Source organism: Phaseolus vulgaris, chromosome 6, assembly GCF_051622355.1.
Source record: "Phaseolus vulgaris cultivar YP4 chromosome 6, ASM5162235v1, whole genome shotgun sequence".
NCBI lineage: Eukaryota > Viridiplantae > Streptophyta > Magnoliopsida > Fabales > Fabaceae > Phaseolus > Phaseolus vulgaris.
Window position 1 is genome coordinate 8,797,859 of NC_143503.1, and position 20,681 is coordinate 8,818,539.

Genomic DNA, 20,681 nt, shown 5'->3' on the forward strand with positions numbered 1-20,681 from the left:
TATAATATGTTTCCAGACATTTTAACGTTTCCTTGCTTCCTTTAGCGATATTTTTTTTCCTAAAGGGGATTTTTTTTAATGAGGTCACCCAAAATTTAATTCGTTTTTTGGAAATTTATGAGAAGATAGTTATCCGAGTAGGCATGGTAAGACGACTTAACTCAGAACAGACATTGTTACCCGAGTAGGTGCCATGCGAGACGGTTTAACTCGGGTAGTCGTAGTTGTTCGAATAGGCATGGCAAAACAACCTAACTTGTAACAAATATTGTTACTCGGGTAGGCGCCCTACGAGATGGTTTAACTTGGAGCAATCGTAGATGTCTAAGAGGGCAGGGTAAGACAACCTACCTCGAAACAAATGTTGTTACCCTAGTAGGCACCCTGCGAAGACGATTTAACTCGGGCACTCGTAGTTGTCTGTATAGGCATGGTAAGATGACCTAACTCAGAATAGACATTGTTACCCGAGTAGGTGCCCTGCGAGACAATTTAACTCGGAACAAACATTGTTACCCGAGTAGGCGCCCTACGAGACGGTTTAACTCGGAATGTCGTAGCTATCCGAATAGGCATGATAAGACGACCTAACTCGAAACAGATATTGTTACCCGGGTAAGCGCCCTGCGAGAGGGTTTAACTAGGAGCAGACATAGTTATCCGAGTAGGCATGGTAAGATGACCTAACTTGGAACAAACATTGTCACCCGATGACTTTCTGTGGCAAGTGGCGTTGTCAGAAGTAATAATTTGTTCCTAAGGACGGATATCAATCCCATAAGGAACAATGAATTATCAAGTACAATTTCTGTTAAATATATACAAAACAATAAAAAAGATTGTTGATGGTGAATTTGTTGGCAGTGATCAATAAGAAAACAGACAAAAAATTGGTTGCTTCAAGTTTGAAAAATAGGGATTAATTTTCATCTTCCTCACTTCTATGTTTTTTATTAGCATGTCGATATTAAGTTCTTTGATTGAAATTGATGCCCGTAGAAAATTCATTTATATTGATCTCTCGCATATAAAATTCTTAAGAATGTTTCCTAAATATTGATCTCTCGCATACTTATAAAAACAACTTGATATCAGACTCAGACATTAATGGAAATTAACATTTCAAGTCTATCTCTAACACTCAAATATGTTAAGTATTATTGTTTAGTCAGAACCCTAAAAATACCTCTCGGTCATATTTAAGATTCTCAATTTGTCACAAAAATTTAGAAATAGAACAATCAACAATCAATCAAGAACATAATATTTTATCATATTAAATATCACCTCAAATACATAAGAGTTTGAGTAGATTACTCCCAATCTCAAAGGGTAGAATTAGCAATGCATAATTCTAGCACCTTCCATTCTCCCAATTGGGTTACAATCCACTCAATGGTGTTTTCCTCTCAATCTTGCACACTAGGGTTGAACGAGAATTTCCGACGCCAAACTCGCTTGAGCAAAATTCCTTGCACGAAAACTCTATTTTTCGACGTCAAACTCGCTCAAGTGAGAGTTGACTCGCCTAGGCGAGAATCCCTGCAAGAAATCATGATTTTTAAAGGTAAAATCAAAACAAAAATAACAAAACAACATAAAACTAAAATATGGACTAGGTTGCCTCCAATAAACGCTCGTTTAACGTCATCTAGCTTGACGCCTGTTTAATTTAAGGTGAAAATCTCTCTTTGTTCTATCCTTCTATACACATTCTTCCCCTGCATTAAAAATTTTTTAGACCATAAAAAAGATTTAAAGTTACCTCCTTATCTTGAGTTCTAACTTGAAGTTCTCCTTTGTCAACATCAACTATGATTCTAGCAGTCTTCATAAAGGGTCTTCCAAGTATCAAGGGAACCTCCTCATCTTCATCCATGTCCATCACAACAAAATTCACAAGGAATGTGAATTTATCCACCTTGACGAGAACATCTTCAACCACACCATATGGATACTTGGTTACTCCATCAGTTATCTTTAAAGTCATCTTGGTGGGTTTAATCTCCAAATCACTTATTTTCTTCAGCATTGCCAAAGGAATTATATTTATGCTTGCCCCCAAATCCAGTAAATCATTGTCCACAAATAAAGCACCTATAGACACAGGAAGTCTCCCTGGTCCTAGGATATTTTAGGCAAGCCTTTTTGAATAATGGCTTTGTATCTATCCTCCAGCTCTATATTTCTTTCTCCAATATAACTCCTATTCTTTCGAAATCTCTCAAGTGTTGAATCTTGCTTTAGATTTCCTGCAAAATAATTTTTAGGGAGAAAATTGTCAAAAAAAGTTTTGTCTTTCTCTTTTTTTTGAAGGAGCTCGAGGGTATGATAAATCTTTTTCAAGGACACTTCTCTCCTTATTTTAACTTTTTTTCTCCTCACTTCTTTTATGTTCTTTCTCTTTCTCATTTGTATTCCCCTCAGTCTCATCTTCTTTTTCATCCACTACATTATTGCAATGCTCCTTAGTGTTGGCTGAGAATTTGTCACTTTGTCTTTCTGCTACTTGTTTGGTCGTCTGTTCCATCTGAATATCTATATTTCTGGATGTCGTCATATTATTCTTGTGACTAGCCATAGTAGCTTTCATGAATTTCTCCAAGGTATCTTCCGATTTATTTAGTCTTTCAGTATCTGAAGGATATAGGGGTTGTTGTTGTTGTTGTTCGAAAGGACCTTGCATATTGGATGAACCATAATCTTGATTCCATCCAAAATTTTGATGTTGATTGCTTTTCCAACCTTGAGAATAATTATTATTGTTGGAGAAACTGTCTTGCCTTCCCTGATCACCCTTGTAATTTACTTATCCTTCAGATAAGTTGTTATGAAAGAAACAATGACCATTGGGATTATCACCTCCAAAAAAATCACACCTAATCGGTTGACCCTGGCTTTGATATGAATGAACAACATGTAATTGTTAGGGCAATTTAGCCATTTGTGTGATTAGTTGCTCAATCTGTTGTGTCAGAATTTTATTTTGAGTCAAAAGTTTCTAAATACCTTGTCTATCACGTGGCGCTTGATAATCAGTTGATGCCACTGCATCAATAATCCTTGTCTCTTGTTCTACATCAAGAGCCATCATTGTGTCACTAGTTGCAGCATTTAAGAGCATCTTTGTGTCAGATCTGAGACCATTAAAAAATATACTCAGTTGAGCAATATCTTCAAACCCATGATTTGGGCATTTTCTCAATATCATCTTGAATATTTCCCATGTCTCACAGAAGACTTCATCTGCTCCTTGTCTGAACATAAATATTTTAGACTTTGCTTTGATGTAGTGAGAGATTGGAAAAAATATTTCTAAAATTTTTTCCTCTACCTCTTCCGAACTAGTGATGCTCTAATTTTGAAGTGATTTGAGCCACTCTTTGGCTTTACCTGCCAATGAAAAAGGAAATAAGTGCATACAAACATTTTCAACATCACTTGGTTTAAAGCCCATTGCTCCCACCAATTCATAAAATATATCCAAATGTGTATATGGATCCTCATGTTCCATTGCTATAAATTGATAGACATTAATGAGAGTGAGAAAATCGAGATTTATTTCCAAGGCCTTGGCGGTTGCAGGTATTGCAATACTAGAAAAATTCTTTGGCCCTTGGTACATGACATAATCTCCAAGTGTCCTCTTAGAGCAGTGGTGTTTGTTCTTCTGCCATGTTGCTATCTTCCTGCAAAATATTAGTGGGAGAAAAATAGAATATTTTTTTTTTCTTTAAAAAAACAGAAAAGTAAATTATAAACAAATAAAAATATCATTTCAAAATAAATCTAAATATAAATAGAAACAACTAAATTAAAAAACTTAAAATAAATTAAAAACAATTAAAAGCAAATAATTTCAAGATAAAGATTAAAACAATAAAAGCAAATCTACAAATTAACAGAAAATAAAAGAAAAACAAATCTACAATAAAATAAAATAAACAAAATAAAACAATTATGTAAATAAAGCAACATAAAAAAGTAACAAATATAAACACCATAAAGAAATATATAAAAAAATAAGAACTATTAACAAAAAATAAAAACAGTTAAAATATTCACAATATTTAGGAAGCTATACTTAAAAAATCAAACCTATTCCCCGACAATAGTGCCAAAAACTTGATGACTTTCTACAGCAAGTGCACCACGTTGTCATAAATAATAATTTGTCCCTAAGGATGTATATCGATCCCACAAGGAATAATGAATTATCAAGTAAAATGTTTGCTAAATATATACAAAACAATAAAAAGATTGTTGATGGTGAATTTGTTGGTAGTGATCAATAAGAAAACAAACAAAAAATTGGTTGCTTCAAGTTTGAAAAATAGGGATTAATTTTCATCTTCCTCACTTCTATGTTTTTTATTAGCATGTCAATATTAAGTTCTTTGATTGAAATTGATGCTCGTAGAAAATTCATTTATATTGATCTCGCGTATATAAAATTCTTAAGAATGTTTCCTAAATATCGATATCTTGCATACTTATAAAAACAACTTAGAACCAGACTCAGACGTTAATGGAAAATAACATTTCAAGTCTATCTCTAGCACTTAAATATGTTAAGTATTGTTGTTTAGTCAGAACCCCAGAAATACCTCTCGGTCAGATTTAAGATTCTCAATTTGTCAACAAAATTTAGAAATAAAACAACAATACCACCAATCAATCAAGAACAAAATATTTTATCATATTAAATATCACCTTAATACATAAGAGTTCGAGTAGATTACTCCCAATCCCAAATGGTATAATTAACCACACATACTTCTAGCACCTTTCATTCTCTCAATTGGGTTACAATTCACTCTGGTGTTTTTCTCTCAATCTTGCACACTAGGGTTGAGCCTCTAGCCCCTTATTTAACCTAATTTCCTAGGGTTTGGTTGTTTCTTGTGTCGCGTTGATGGGCTAAGTGATAAAACATAAAAAGGCCCAATTTGTCTGACGTATTCTTGCTTGAGCGAGGAATTCTCGCTTGAGCGAGAAAGGCGTCGATTTCCGAAAACAGTCCTAGAGCGTTCTTGCTCAAGCGAGAATCCCTGTTGCAAAAATGGCTTTTTCGGCCCTTTTATGCATTCTGAGACATTCCAGCTTTCTATTTTTAGCTCAAATCATTCCTCTTTAATCCAAATATCCAATCTTTATGTAATTTAGCAATAAAACCTAATAAGTGCCTATATTTTAATATGAAATATTACTGAAATTAAGCACTTATCATTACACGAGTAGGCGCCTTGCGAGGTGGTTTAACTCAAGCAGTCGTAGTTGTTCGAATAGTCATGGTAAGACGACCTAACTCAGAACGAATATTATTACCCGGGTAGGCATCCTACGAGATGGTTCAACTCGGAGCAATTGTTCGAGTAGGCATGGTAAGACGACCTAACTTGGAACATACATTGTTATCCGAGTAGGCACCCTATAAGACGATTTAACTCTGAGTAGACGTAGTTATCTGAGTAGGCATGGTAAGACGACCTAACTATGAACAAACATTGTTACCCGAGTAGGCGCCGTACGAGATGGTTTAACTCGGATAGTCGTAGCTTTTCGAATAGGCATGGTAGGACGACCTAACTTGGAACGGATATTGTTACCCAGGTAGGCGCCCTGCGAGATGGTTTAACTCGGGTAGTCCTAGCTGTCTAAGAAGACATGGTAAGACGACCTACCTTGAAACGGATGTTGTTACCCGAGTAGGAGCCCTATGAAGACGATTTAACTTGGGCAGTCGTAGTTGTCCGAATAGGCATGGTAAGACGACCTATCTCGGAACGAACATTGTTACCCAGGTAGGCACCCTTCGAGACGGTTTAACTCGGAGTAGACGTAGTTATCCGAGTAGGCATGGTAAGACGACCTAACTCGGAACAAACATTATTACCCGGGTAGGCACCCTGCGAGACGACTTAACTCGGAGTAGACGCATTTATCCGAGTAGGCATGGTAAAACGACCTAACTCGGAACAAACATTGTTACTCGAGTATGCGCCCTGCGAGACGGTTTAACTCAGGCAGTCGTAACTTTCCGAATAGGCATGGTAAAACGACCTAACTCGGAACAAGTTATGCAACATCTTGACTCATTCAACCAGTTAAATCGTGATTTCAACCGATTAAATGAGTGTTTTCATAACATATTTTTGAAAAGTTTTTTTAACTGATTCAGCTGATTAAAATTGCCTTAAACGACTACATTTCAAGTGCTATAAATATAGCCTTTCTTTCTAAGCAAAATACACAATCAAATACCACAAGTATTGATACAGATTTGAGATCAAAGAAAGAGATTTGTTTTTGAAAGAAGTTTTTCAAAGTGCAAGATTGTTGTTCAAGCTTTGTTGTGGTAACAAGTTCTAATAATAGGAGTTCCTGTATTGTGCAAATTTAGGTGTTTTCTATCCTTGTCTAGATACTTGTAATAGTACTTCATCTATCTACTCTGTGTGTTTGAAATCCTGCAAAGACAGAGGTTGTTCTTGAGGTGTTTGATATTTCAAAGAGGGTGAGTGAATCTTGTGGGTTGCAAGGTTACCTCTTTGTGTGTGTGTTGTAATATGGTTTTGATTACTAGTGAAACTCAGAGGTTGTTCTGAGAACTAAATGTAGCTCATGTGTGAGTGAACCAGTATAAACCTATTGTGTAAATCTATCTTTCTCTCAAAATCTCTATAACTGTTTGATAATTCTATTGTTGGTATAAACAACCGATTAAAACGTTGTTTTAACCGATTAAAATTCTGATATCTATTTCTGTTGGATTGTTTAATTGCTTTCCTTAAGTGCTTATCTAGATTGTTTGATAAAGATTCGTTCTAAATCAAGTCTTTGCAAAAATCTTTCATAAAACAATTCACCCCCCCCCCCCTCTTGTTTAAGCCATCAATTCTTACAGTTACCTGAGTGGTCGTTCTGTGAAGATAGTTTAACTCGGGCAATCGTACCTGTCGGAATAGGCATGGTAAGACGACCTAACTCAGAACGAATATTGTTACTCGTGTAGGCGCCTTGCGAGATGGTTCAACTCAAAGCAGCTGTTCGAGTAGGCATGGTAAGACGACCTAACATGGAACTTGTTACCTGAGTAGGCGCGCTGCGAAGCTATGTAACTCAGAACAAATATTGTTATCTGACTGGGTACGCTACGTTTGGTAAGATTGTTTTGCAAAGTGTATACTGTATGGTCAAGTTAACCAATAATGCAGGTAAAGTTGGAGTAGCAAATGGTTCGACTGACCTAGAAGGGTGCCATCCATCAAGAGTTAACTTGTCTGTTAAAAGCTATTGACGTCGCTTTCGTCTCACTTAGGTTAGCAAAGCAATATTATGTTAAGTTACAATGCGTTTTGGTATGCGAGGTAAATTTATTTGGCAAAAGTACTTTTGGCATGCATTTATGTGTTATAGGCAAGGTTATTAACGCCCTAATAAGGCACATCATAAGCTTTAGTTGTAGAAAATGATAAACATTCTTAAGGTCGACTGGGTTCAAACGTTAAATACACATTTTAAGAACAAAAAGCAAAACGATTGATAAATGAAACAATTAACAAGTTCTGATATTAAAAGTACGTATAAAACATAGTTTATAAGCTTATAACTGGGAGTCCTCCATTAGCTTCCCATCAAATATACTTTTGCATGGGTTTAGCTCAGAGAAATTCGTTGTAGGATGGACGATGGCTGCTTATTCTAAAGCGTTCTCGAACCCAACGATGTACGATTGGGATGCGTCATCCGTAAGAGAATCAACCATCTTGGATAACTTATTCTCCTTGCGCTTCATCTCCTTTTCTCTTTCTTTCTTCAATACTTTGATCTCATTGAAGTGTTTTCTCTTCTCCTCGGCCAAGACGAGCCCTTCTTGGGTTTTGTTGGCCAACTCTAAACCCAAACGACCAACCTCAGCACTGAGGCGCTCAACCTCTTGCTAGATCTTGGCATTTTGTTGGACTCTCTTGACTTCATCGTTTTTCCAATCCCTTGCCTTAACACCAGTTACACATGCCAGGGCAACCGCCTCTCCGATGAGCTTCTTAGAGTCTAGGAGGAGTAGGTTTTCATCATGAGCCATTAGCCTCGTCCTATCCTCATCTAGCAAGAAGTCAGACTCTCCATGTTTAGAGATGTCGAAGTTGGGATCCCATAAAATTTTTCCCTTCGAGCTCTCCACGACTTCACATTGCTGAATGGTTAAGACATTTTAATCGGGAGCTCGACCATCTAAATGTGAGTGCTCAGAAGGGAGCTGATTCTAATATTTTTCTCTTGGAGACAGAACCCAAGGTGGTGTGCTCGTCTTGTTCGGATTGAACTCAAACAACACCAGTTGAGACTTTCTTCTCTTGTAAGGTGTCTTTGTTCGCAGTTGCCCTCATCTTCTTGGCGCCCTCGATCAACTCAATTTTGCTAATATTAGAAAGCATATTTTCTGCAAAATAAACAAAGTAGTTTCAGAATTTATGAGTTAAGGGTTCTTCTAAGAGGTAGGGCTTGAGAGGGATATACCAATGTAGGCCTTGAGGGCGGCCGAGAGGTACTCTTTTGTCAAAAGGGTTGGTGTGTTGAGACGACTTTGAGGTTTTCCATAAATTCACAAATACCTCGTTCCCTTGGGGACAGGTCTTCCAGGGGTTGAACACTATGGAATCAAGGATGGGTGACCAATATAGAGGAAAACCATCTAGTAAAGATGGATCTTCTGCCGAGGCACGAAATTTGATAAATCGGCCTTTGAAGTTTTTGTAGGATGACTGAAAAGGGGTAAGCAGACCCCTCCCAGGAGCACCGTTCAAAGAAACCCATAATTGACGACCAAAGTGTTTGAGTTTGAAAAAATATAAAGGAAAACTTCCACAGTTGGCGAAATGGCAAGCTGGGAACACAAAATAATGAAAACTTGGATGAACGCCCAACTGTTTGGATGCAGCTGGGCGGGAGCCACGATTAGCTCGGGTAACAATTCTCTTTCAAAAATCGATAGGGGGAGATGTAGTAAGACTTTAGTGAAAAAGGTGGCATAGAAAAAGCAGAACGACCCGTTAGGGTCCGATGACTCGTCACTACATATAGGTTCACCCTTCCTACAGGCTACGAGTTTTACTAAATTCTCATATTGCTTACTTAACTCCTCCGATTCCCTTAACTCCCTAATGTTCAAACGAGTGGTAAAAATAGAAGTTTATTTAAACAGTTCCCTTTTTGACTCAAGGATAAGCAGAGCTACAATCCATCTTTGAAAGCAACTAAGGCATGAACAAGAAATGAAAATACGAAGCATAGATAAGACTTTTTGCCTCGCCATACTCGGCTTGAGGTTGGGGGGCTGTGTACTGGTCGAACGTGCTTGGGGCCCAACCTGAGCACTTAAGCGCACCATTCTGATCTACCTAGTTTATAAAAGTTGAATGCTTAGCTTGACCCAAGATAAATGATAATCCCAAAGATGCGTCAAGAGGTCGGTACATACAGTTGGGAGTCCGTATTGAAAAGATAATTAAAATAATAGAGGAATAACCGATTTAGTTAAGTACATATGTCATTATAAAAATCAATAGAAATAAACAGCTAGAGATAATGTTTTGCCTGTAACCATAAAATAAAAGGAAATATTAACAAGATATCTTTATGTTTGTTAAACTCCTAAAGGGAGGTCTACGAATACTATAAAATGGGCTTGAGACCCTGAGAAAATGTAAGTTTTGATCTTGAGAGACTACACTCATACAATTACTTTGTATTCAGATTCTGATAGTTATATGCTCTCACTGACTTGATCGTCAGAGTGTGATCAACAAGTGTAGATCCTCTCACTGTGAATTATTAGCATCTTATAGCAGTAACAAAAAAAAAGTCAGTCCGAAGTCCACCACCAAAGTTCGATCCATGTCAACCGGCAAGAACAAAATTCACATCACAATTTTTAACAAGATGATGTGATTCTAAAAATAAGAATAAATGTGTGTTTTGTTTTGTTTTTTTAACAAGAATAAACTAGTTATTCTAATATTAGTCAATTTAAAATTTGTTTGGACATAAAACTAGGCAAGGAGATTTTTGTTGAAAATAAAATTGTTTACAATGCTTAACCTAGGTAATTTTAGGCTTAAGTAACCTAAATTCCACATTTAAGTCTAATTAATATCATATTTAAGCGAGCATGCCAAAAGATATTGCTTCAAGCATCAAATACTCGTTACAAGAGACATAACCTCTCCTATTCGTTACAAGTGACATAACCTCGCGTATTCATTACAAGTGGTAGGTTCACATTCCAAGCGATCAAACTTGCACTTGAAGCATCTAAACTCGTTTCAAGCCAAATGTAAGTGAAATATAATCCCTTTGCTTATAACACTCATTATTTCAATTTTAAAAATAAACTCGATTTCTTTTTGCTTATAACAACTTCTAGCTTCAAGCCAATAATCACTTAAAACCACCAGTATTTTACTTAAACGACATGTTATTTTATATAATTTTTTTTTATCACAAACCAATTATTATACGTCAATATAAGTATTCCTAAAATATGAAAAAATAAATATGACTTTGTAACTTAATGTCTAATGTCATTATTTATCATTGAGTAATATTTTTTATCACAAGTTTGGTGATATTTTTTTTAAACTTCACATTTCATCATAAAATTTTGTTTAGAATTTTCAATTTTTATGACAAATATTTTATAATAAAAAATTATTTTTTTAATATTATTCTTATAAGTTAAGTTATGTAATGATACTTTAAAATGTTAACCTTGAATCAATATTATGATGGACATATTTTAACAGATCATTTCTACATAAGCATACTTTGTAAGAAAAATAGATATATTATTCAAAATATAAATAAAAATGAAATAAAGTGAAAATATAAATGAATCATTATAATCTTTTATCTAGTTAAAATTATTTTTAAAGTGAAAAGAAGCAAGAATGGGACAGGGAAATAGATGACAGCAAGACATATACCACTTCATTTTCAACTTCCCTGAAACTGATTACACAGGAAAAGTTACATTAATAATTATTAATCAGAATCAAATGGATGCTTTCTTGTTCTGGAAAAAACATCTCCATGCTTTTGGTTCCTTCTACTCTTCGTGGAATCATTTGTTATTGTTTCATGGGCCTCACCTAAGCATCGTAAAGTCATGCCCTGTGCTTTTTGGTTACTATAAATCAGACAACAGAAATGAGAGAAGCAGCGTTTAGTTTGAAAAACACTGAGTAGTAGCTAACTAGGGTGAGTCACGAACGAGGACGATGATGTCGAAGTCATGTCCAAGTAGCAATATGCAGCAAGGGAAGACCTTGCTCCACAACCCATTTGAATTCAGTGATGAACAGATTCTGGATAATGTCTACAGAACCCATTTTCATTGCATTGAGAAATGCGATGTAAAATCTCTTCACGCCGCTGCCTCAACCGTCATCAATCACTCCATTCAAATCACTGACACTGTCATTGAACAGGTTAATCATTTTTTCTTAAATCATTTATATGTAAGCTCAGATTAATTAAGTTTGTTTTCAAGTTCATGTCTAATTTTTAAATATTTTTTTTATTATATATATTAAAAATAATGAGATTTTATAATATATAAGTAAATCTTAAAGTAATTTTATAAAATCGATTTAGATTTAAAATTAATTTAAAAATATTTAAAATAAAAATTAGTTAGATTTATCCGATTACTAAGTATCGAATTAAAATATATAGTCTTATACATTAAATTAAACTTAAATTCATTTTATAATATTTTATATTAGAATATATACTTTCAATACTACATACATGTCAATAATTCAATAATTATTATATACCCAGTTCAACAAATTTCATACCATATTAAAAAGATATTTCGAACATATTCCTAATGTAAGTTGTGATGGTAGATTTATACTGTAATACAAGTCACATTCAAATTTGATAATGCCATTTTGGTTATGGAATTAATATACATTATATTAAAAGTTGAAATTTCAGGTTTTAAACTTAGTCACTCTTGTTAAAAAAAATAGTACCAGAATATGAAAGGATGTAATAAAACAATTTTTTTCTTGGTTTAATCATAAAATATAATTTCGTATAATTAAGAAGGTTGATGTTTATAATAAATAGCTGTATGAACCATAATTTCTGCTAAATTGACAAGTAATAATTTTTTCATATTAATAATGCAGTCTTTAAATTCAATAAAAATTAAATGTACTTGACAAACCTTTTTAAATATAATATTTTGACGTGATTTTGTTTTTCTAAAAATAGACTAATGTAATATTAATGTGAGCAATAATCTTTACCATAAATGGTTTTGTGACACAGGCTAGCCAACTCAGTGAGCGTTTCAGAGAAGAAACGACAACGTCCAGAGAACTTACTGCAAAACTCAGGCGAATTGCTTGCCAGGTGCTTCCTATTTTTCTATTTTCTGTTAACTAGAAATCTAGTTTAACGATTCAGCAAAAATAATGAATTTAGGAAATTAGTTTAGCGTTCAAATGTTAACTTCTTTTTTTACCAGCTATTAATTAATTATATATAAATATCTATAAAAGTACAATAAGATTGAAGTATCTATACTATAAATGGGATCTTAATTTTTATGATGAGGTTCTCTAGCTCAATCAGAAAACAAACTTCTAACGTAGTATAATTTAAACTTATCACCTATATAAAAAGAAAAAAAAATATTTGACATCTCAAATAATAAAAATAGCTATTTACAACTGTTTTTAAAAATAAAATATCATATTATAATAAAATAAAATAATAATTTATTTAAGTATGAAAATGAAATAAAAAAAAATTGCAGTCTCTACCCAACTCAAGAGGTTGAATGCTCCATTAAAGCACAGAGAAAAGTTCACTAATAACAAAATGAAGTTATATTATTCTACTAACATTGGGTACTTACCAACTCATAGCTTTTGAAGGCATTTTTATCATAACATATTTCAGGGTGATTTTCTCGTGCACTCCTATATTTTTTCATTTTGCACCCTACATTTTTCAAAATATCTAAATTACAATTGTGATTTCAGAAAAAAAAATATTTTAGAATTTAAAAATTATTAATATTTAAATTAATTTTTTTATTAATAAATAGTTTTTAAATTGATATATAATTAATTATCAAAATTTTAAATATTAATTTAAAAATTATTTATTAATAATAAAAATTAATTTAAATATCAATAATTCTTTTAATTTTTAAAATAATATTTAATTTAATTAATATAATAATAAATAATTTTTTTAGTAATGTTTAGATAGAAAAGGTTATTATGAGAGACAAAAGAGTATATATAAAAATAAAAAGAAAAATTGTTGGAGATGTAGATGGTGTGCACTTCTCGTGGTGATCACTACGCGCATCACACAACAATGCTGATTCTGGAACAGCTGAAAGCATATTCGTGGGATGCAAAGGCACTGATAGTTGAAGCAGCTTTTGCACTGGAATACGGGAAATTATTGTATCATCCGCTAACGAAACAGTATCAGCACTCTGAGAAATCTCTGGCTGATCTGAATGGGCTTCTGGTGATTCAGCAAAACACTCAGCACCTTACCTTCTTCAACAGTGTGGTGAAGAAGGTGATGCAAGTCATTGAGTGCATCACTGAGTGGAAGAGGCTAACCAGCGCTGGCTATGACATAAAGGACGTTCCCACCTTGGCAGAGACTTTGCATGAGATCCCTGTTGTCGTCTACTGGGCAATCTTCACCTTTGTCACTTGCACTGGTCAGATCGATGACTTCACCACCGACCACAAGTAACCATTTTTCATGCTTCTCTCAACTCTATTTTTCTTTTCTTCATTTTACCTTCTTAAATATGGTGATTGCTATTTCTTTATTCAGGGTTCACAGACACGAGTTATCCAAAAACTTTGAGAACAAGCTTGACCTCATTCTCAGAACTTTTAGGGAGCATTTGGAAATGTGTAGCACGGAGATAGGTTAGTTGTGTATTCTTTCTACCTTAATTATTCCCTTTTCCTAATACAGTTTAAGAAGCTGTATTCAAGTTCATTTTTTCTCATAAGAAGAAGATATTCAAATTATATGTGTGATAATTGCAGGGAGAATAGATGATTACTCCAGGCGTAAGAATATTATCAATATTACTGGAAAAGATATTGTCAAGGTCTTGAAAGCACTCATCATCTCCAGTGAGAACAGGGATTCAAGACAAAATGTCATTAATGGCCTCACTTTAGAACAGGTAATAACCTAAGGAAACTTTACAGAGAATGAAATTATTTTACAGAGAACAACGTTTTATTTTAAAAAACAAATAACAGGCTGTGATAATGTTTATCAACTAAGAAAAACATGCAACTCGTGGATGAAATTATTTTTGTTAATTTAGTGGGAAGTTTGTTAAGAGAATGAAATTTGAGACAGAAGGAAATATATGTTTTGAGTTTTTTTTTTTCCTATCAATATATATATGCATTCAATTAAATTTCTATCTTCCCAATATTCTTTCTACACTAAGATTAGCTACAAAAAGACTTTCCTTTTATTTAATGATTTAACTTTCACGAACAATGAGTGTAAAAGTGAATAACTTGTTTGCATGTGAATGTAGAGTTAGATGAAAGTATAAAATATTGTAATGAAATGATTGTATTTTACTTTGACAGGTTAAAATCGAAGAGTTTAAGAAGAAGCATGTGTTGTTATTCATTTCGGGGCTTGAACATATTGATGAGGAAAGTCAACTTCTGAAAAGTATTTACGAGAAATTGAAGGAGAAACCAAGAGAAGTAGAAGGTTACAGGAAGGAGGATTTCAGGATTTTGTGGATCCCCATTGTGGATGAATGGAATGAGGAACGAAGGAAAACATTAGAAACTAAATTACAAAGAACCAAGTTTGGATGGTATGTGGTAAAACATTTCAATTTTGAAACAGGGATGAAGCTGATCAAAGAGGTGTTCAACTATAGGGAAAAACCTGTTATCCCATTAATAAGTCCTGAAGGTAAGGTCGAAAACATTGACACAAAGCAAATTATATCTATGTGGGGCATTGATGGATTTCCATTTAGAACCTCTGATCACACTCGACTCACTCAACAATGGAACTGGTTTTGGTCTGAAATGACCAAGCTTAACCCAAGAATTGGGGACCTGGTAACTACCCTCTTTCATATATATATATATAGTGTATGAGAATATGAGTTAAATGTAATGATTTAATAGATATTATTATATGATGTTGAAAAATCAGATTGAGGAGGATCGTTATCTGTTCATATACGGAGGCACAGACAGTATGTGGATCCAAGAATTCACAATTGCCATAGAGAAATTGAAGAGGGATGTTGAGACATTAAGCTTGCAAATAGACATAGCAGTAGACTCATACCAACTTGGAAGGGAAGACCCTAAAATCGTGCCACGCTTTTGGATCGCCATTGATAGCTTGCTTGGAAGTAGGAAGCAACAAATAATGAAGGGTGGTGATCAAGGGGTGCAAGACTTTGCAACAAGAGAGATAAAGAGGTTGCTCTTCCTCAAACAAGACCCTAAGGGATGGGTCATTCTCAGTAAGGGATACAATGTGAAGCTCCTGGGTCATGGTGAGGCCATGTCTCTCACAGTCAAGGACTTGAGCCTGTGGCATGTCAAGTTGCATGAAGAAGTGAGCTTTGATGTGGCTTTCAAAGACTACTATGAGAGCATCAAGCTCAAGACTAGTCCTAAAAAATGTGAGCACAGTGAAATTTCTAACTACCCTTCAGATATATTGGCTCATATACCTTGCCCTAATATGGAATGTGGACGTTCCATGGAGGTAAGTTCTGTTAATTATAGGTGTTGCCATGGTCTTGATCCATAGACAATGTTACTCTCTACCTGGGAACCATCTCAGACTTCACCTTTTGGCTCATGCTTGTGTGTTTCTTATTATTTAGGTTTTAGCTACTTGCTTGTCGTCAAGTAGTAGAAATAATGATTTTCAGTCTGTTTCTATGTTTTTTAATGACTTCGTTTTGAATGAAATAAAAAGTTTCATGAGTTTCATCAGAAAAAATAGATGAAAGTATATATAGATCATTTTTCATGATTTCCTTCACCTACTCAAATTTACCCTTTTTCATCTTTAACTTTCAATCAACCAATAAAACACATGCTCATGTATAAAGTATTTGTGCGACTCCTTTTCATTAGTAATCATTAGTAATAACAACTTTTATTTATACATTACTTGTGAAATGCAAGATATAAAGCAATCACAATGCACTAGTAAAATAATACGAATAAAGATTATTTGACACCACAAACATTCAAAACACATCTACTCTTTTTATTAGTAAAAAAAAATAATATAGAACACTTGAGAGGTGCTCCAACCCTATTACAAAAAGAATGTTTAACAAAGAGAGCCTCCAACCAAACCTAAAAGACCTAAGAGAACTACATACCCTTCTGTCTCAAAACCAACATCATCAGAAAATTTTATACAAAACCCTGCTCCACTAATAACTTCATGAAGAACCAGCTACTAAGAAGTCTTATTTTAGATATACTTAGTTGCCCCACAAACTTATACAAAACATATAAATTTCATAGTACAAACAACACAAACAAAACAACACAAAAGATATGTTTACAAAATACAATCATATTACGACAATAAATATGTTTAAACTCCTAAAAAAAACCTTCTCAGATGCACAACTTTCACTTAGCTCATCCAAAAGAATAAAGTCCAAACCCAATTATGCGTATGAGATCGAATTGCACAATTTTGTAAAGATGATTGCAACACCAACATCTTGCACTTCAATCTGGACCACCAAATCAATCCTTTCTAGCCATGTATTGTACATTGCATTACAAACAAAAAAACCTTTCCTAGTCAGCTAAATGATCTATAACTTAAAGGAATATATTTTGCAACCAACCATACATCCTAAAAGCAACAACTCATTCTAGAGATTTTAAGAATAAAATTCTGTACAAAGACCAATCAGAGAAAGAAAAAGAAAAAACTGTTAATTTACATTTCAACCATTGTCAAGATTTGAGTTGGGCCATTTCAAAATTTCCTCAGCATCAATAATCCCTTATTTGAACACAACACATTTTCTATGCTCCTATATTTGCCAAACTATTGCAAACCACACAACCTGCCAATATTTATTTTGTTTTTTACTCAACAAAGCTAAAGAAAACTGCTCAAGGTGATTAAAGAGATTATTGTGTTGGACTCCCTAGATACTCACCTACCTAAGACAGGAGTTCCAAACCTCCATAGCTATGCCACAACCCAAAAGTAAACTATTTACAAATTCTAGTACTTGTGAACAAAGCGAACACATAACATTAACTAGAACTACCCCTCTATTAATAAGGTTTTCCCTTGTTGGGAATTTTTCTATTAATACCCTCCATGCAAGGGCCAAAGCATTGAGAGTTGCTTTCACAGACCAAAAAGGACTCAAAGAAATTACGACATTCGTCATTGATTGTTTTCCTTATAAGCTTGTATATCCTGACTTCACTATGAAAATGCCTATAGGGTCCCCTAGCCACAGTCATGTATCATATACCTCTCTCTTAAGGTTAACAATATTTAAAAGGTTATTGATTATTTCTTCATGAGGACCAAGGAGAAAGGGCGCCTGAGGCCTAACCCCAACCCATGATCTCATGATCCACCATGCCTCAAATGATTACTAGAAGCAAGGCACAAACATTAGGAGATGAACATCAATTAATGTCTCTTTTGTAATTGTTTTAGAGTAGGTTTTTAAATAGAACATAAAAGGGAGGTGTGGATAAGAGTTTAGGGCTTATGAGAAGAAGTAACAAGTCACACCTTCCATGTGACTTGTTTTAGGCATCATTTTTCAAATGGCTTTCATTTGATTTTTCCCACTTTGTATCCGACCCTCTCACACTATAAATAGAGGTGCTTAGCTCATGTAAAAATATATTAAATGAAGAGTAAAGTTACTATACACAAATTGTGTGAGAATAGTGAGAATTGTTTCTCCTAGCTTAGTCTTATCTTGTGAGTGTTTGGGAGCTCTCAAGTGGCGACAACATCACTTATCTTGGAGCTTATTCACCATCCAAGTGGCGTAAACCTTCTTCCCAAGCTTCAACCTCATAAGCTTTCCTATCTTTCATTTTCCAATTCCATTTCCATTTCCATTTCATGTCAATTGATAAATATGTCTTGTGTTTGTGTTCTTGTTTTCTATTCGGTTATTTCAATTCTAATCGATGCAATTTGCTTGTTTCTTTCAATCGGTTCAATTGTGTTGTATCTTAATTTCAATCGGTTCAATTGTCTTGTTCTTGATTCCTAATCGGTTCATTAGCTTTGTCTTGTGTTATTGATTCCGCACCTCTAATTGTCATTCATTTTCACCTATAATTGTGTTTTTCCTTTGGTCTTATGGAAATGAACCTTCGCATCTACTTAACACTTGTTAAGTTAATATCCAGTGGGGATTTTTCTTAGACTTCTCACCTTAATTTCTTAAGAATTACCGATCCTAATTCTAAAAAATGTGTCACCTAATGAATCAACTTAAAATCAACTCACATCATGTGGTATTAAGAGCTATGTGTTAGAATATATGGCCTTAAACGAGAGGGGGATGAATTGTTTAAGAAGGATTTTTGAAAACTTTTAAGCTTAGAATGGAAATACTTCAGAAGAACCTTGATTGAGAATTCAGTTTTTCCAAAACAAACAAAAAAAAGCACAAAGCTGGAAAAACAATCGGTTGTTTTAACGAAACAATCGGTTGTTTATACCAATTCCAAAATATCAAACTGAATTAAAGAGATAGGGATAGAGAAATTGTACACAGTTGTTTATACTGGTTCACTCCAATCCAGAGCTACATCCAGTCTTCTCTGAAACCCTGAGGAAATCCACTAAGCAATCACCACTTGATCACTTACACCACAACCAAGAGAATGACCTTGAACACCTCAAGAAACACACTCTCCTTGGCCAACACTAAGATTGCTGATCTTGAACACCTCAAGAACACACAGCCAATCTCAGCAACACACACAAACGAATTGTTCAGCAGTTTACAAAGATTACACTTGTTACAGATGGAAATCTGAAATCAATACAAGTAGAATCCCTATTCAGCACCTTGATCAATCTCTCAACTCTTTAGCAATCTTAGAATACTTTGAAAAACTCTTGTTCTTAAAACTTTGTTTCAAGATTCTTAATATATCAAAACTGTTTTTCAGAATATATCTAAGAATATAGTTTGTTATCAAATCTTAACAAACTCTTAATTGCATTTAAAATAGATTGGTCAAAGCATTTAATGACTGGAGCGTATTCAGTTAAAGCATTTAAAGCTCAGTCAAAGAAAACAGTTTTTCTGTTATGGTTTTAAAACAAACAATCAATTGTTTCATCGAATCAATCAGTTGTTTTGTTACTTAACAAAATACACCATTCAAAAACAGTTTTCAAACTTTCTCAAAACATCTAAGTGTAAACAATCGGTTGTTTCGACAAAACAATCGGTTGTTTCAACTTAGTTTGAAAATCATTTTTGCTTTGTTAAAATTGAGATGCTAATTGCTTTGAGATTTAATCTAAGTGTTGATTACAGCTTTGAGAACAAGGCTGAAACCAGCATAGCAGCATCAAGCAAAGCAAAGGCTTCATCATCCTTCAAAGGATTTGGATTCTTCAAAACATTGAACTCCACTTTGTTCAACAATCTCCCCCTATTTGATGAAGACAAATCCCTGGTGCTTGTTGATGGAAACCAAGTAGAGGATGCTCAAGCCCATGAAGCCCAAGCCCAACAAGGGGCCCAAGCCCAACAAGGGGTCCAAGCCCAACAAGGGGCCCAAGTCCAACGAATCACTAGGAGCATGGCAAGAGCTTTGGGACAAGAGTATAATAAGATGGTTCTTCTTATTTCTTTTATAGAATAGGGGTGCGGATGTAATAAATAGGTGTAAGTAGTAAGGGAGGCTAGGGGGGAGTGTAGATAGGAGTTAGGAGGTGCCAAACTAGGAAGGAAAGTCACACTTCCTTCATGCACTAGTTGGCGCCGAATTTGACTCTCATTTGAGGCACATTTGGCTTTGCATTTCAGCACCTTATAGGCTATAAATAAAGGTGCTGCCCTTGTACAATTCAGATTTGGAATTTTAAGTAGAGAGACTATACTCAAATTTAGAGAGAAATTGTGAGTCTTGAGTCTTCTTCTTCCTTTGCCTTATCTTGTGAGCAATGGTGAGCTTCAAGTGGCGGCACTCCTTCACTTATCTTGGAACAAGGCTCCAAGTGGCGTGAATTGCTTCTCCAAGTCTCAAAATCCAGCAAGCTCCTTTCTATAAGTGTTCTTCTTTCATTTCTTCAATTTTCATTCGGTAGTTTCTTAGTTTCTAGTGTTTCCTTTCATGTTTACCGTTTGAAATTGTGTTTCCAGCTTTGTTTTCATTTGTTCGGTTCAATACAGTAGCTTATTCTTACATTTCTGTTCGGTTTTCCTTTCTTGTTCTTCATCATTTTTGTTTGATTCCATTTGACAATATATGGACTTCCATATGAGCTTTGGTTTGGTGCAAAGTCTTGGTGAGTTCTTGAATTAGAACATTGATCCAATTCTAAGTAAAGTGCCATTTCATGACCAACTCAAG

At 34.5% G+C, this 20,681-nt stretch overlaps 1 protein-coding gene and 1 pseudogene across 1 annotated transcript; both read left to right on the forward strand.

Moving 5' to 3' along the window:
- Window positions 1–3,179: 3,179 nt before the first annotated feature.
- On the forward strand, window positions 3,180–3,285 carry LOC137816938 (small nucleolar RNA R71; annotated as a pseudogene).
- Window positions 3,286–11,216: 7,931 nt separating this feature from the next.
- On the forward strand, window positions 11,217–16,083 carry LOC137816915 (protein SIEVE ELEMENT OCCLUSION B). Its single transcript, XM_068620088.2, has 7 exons — window positions 11,217–11,489; window positions 12,343–12,426; window positions 13,360–13,796; window positions 13,885–13,982; window positions 14,106–14,248; window positions 14,673–15,164; window positions 15,262–16,083. Exons 1-7 carry the CDS (start codon window positions 11,280–11,282, stop codon window positions 15,871–15,873), a joined length of 2,076 nt encoding a protein of 691 aa, XP_068476189.1. The 5' UTR covers window positions 11,217–11,279; the 3' UTR covers window positions 15,874–16,083.
- The last annotated feature ends 4,598 nt before the right edge of the window (window positions 16,084–20,681 follow it).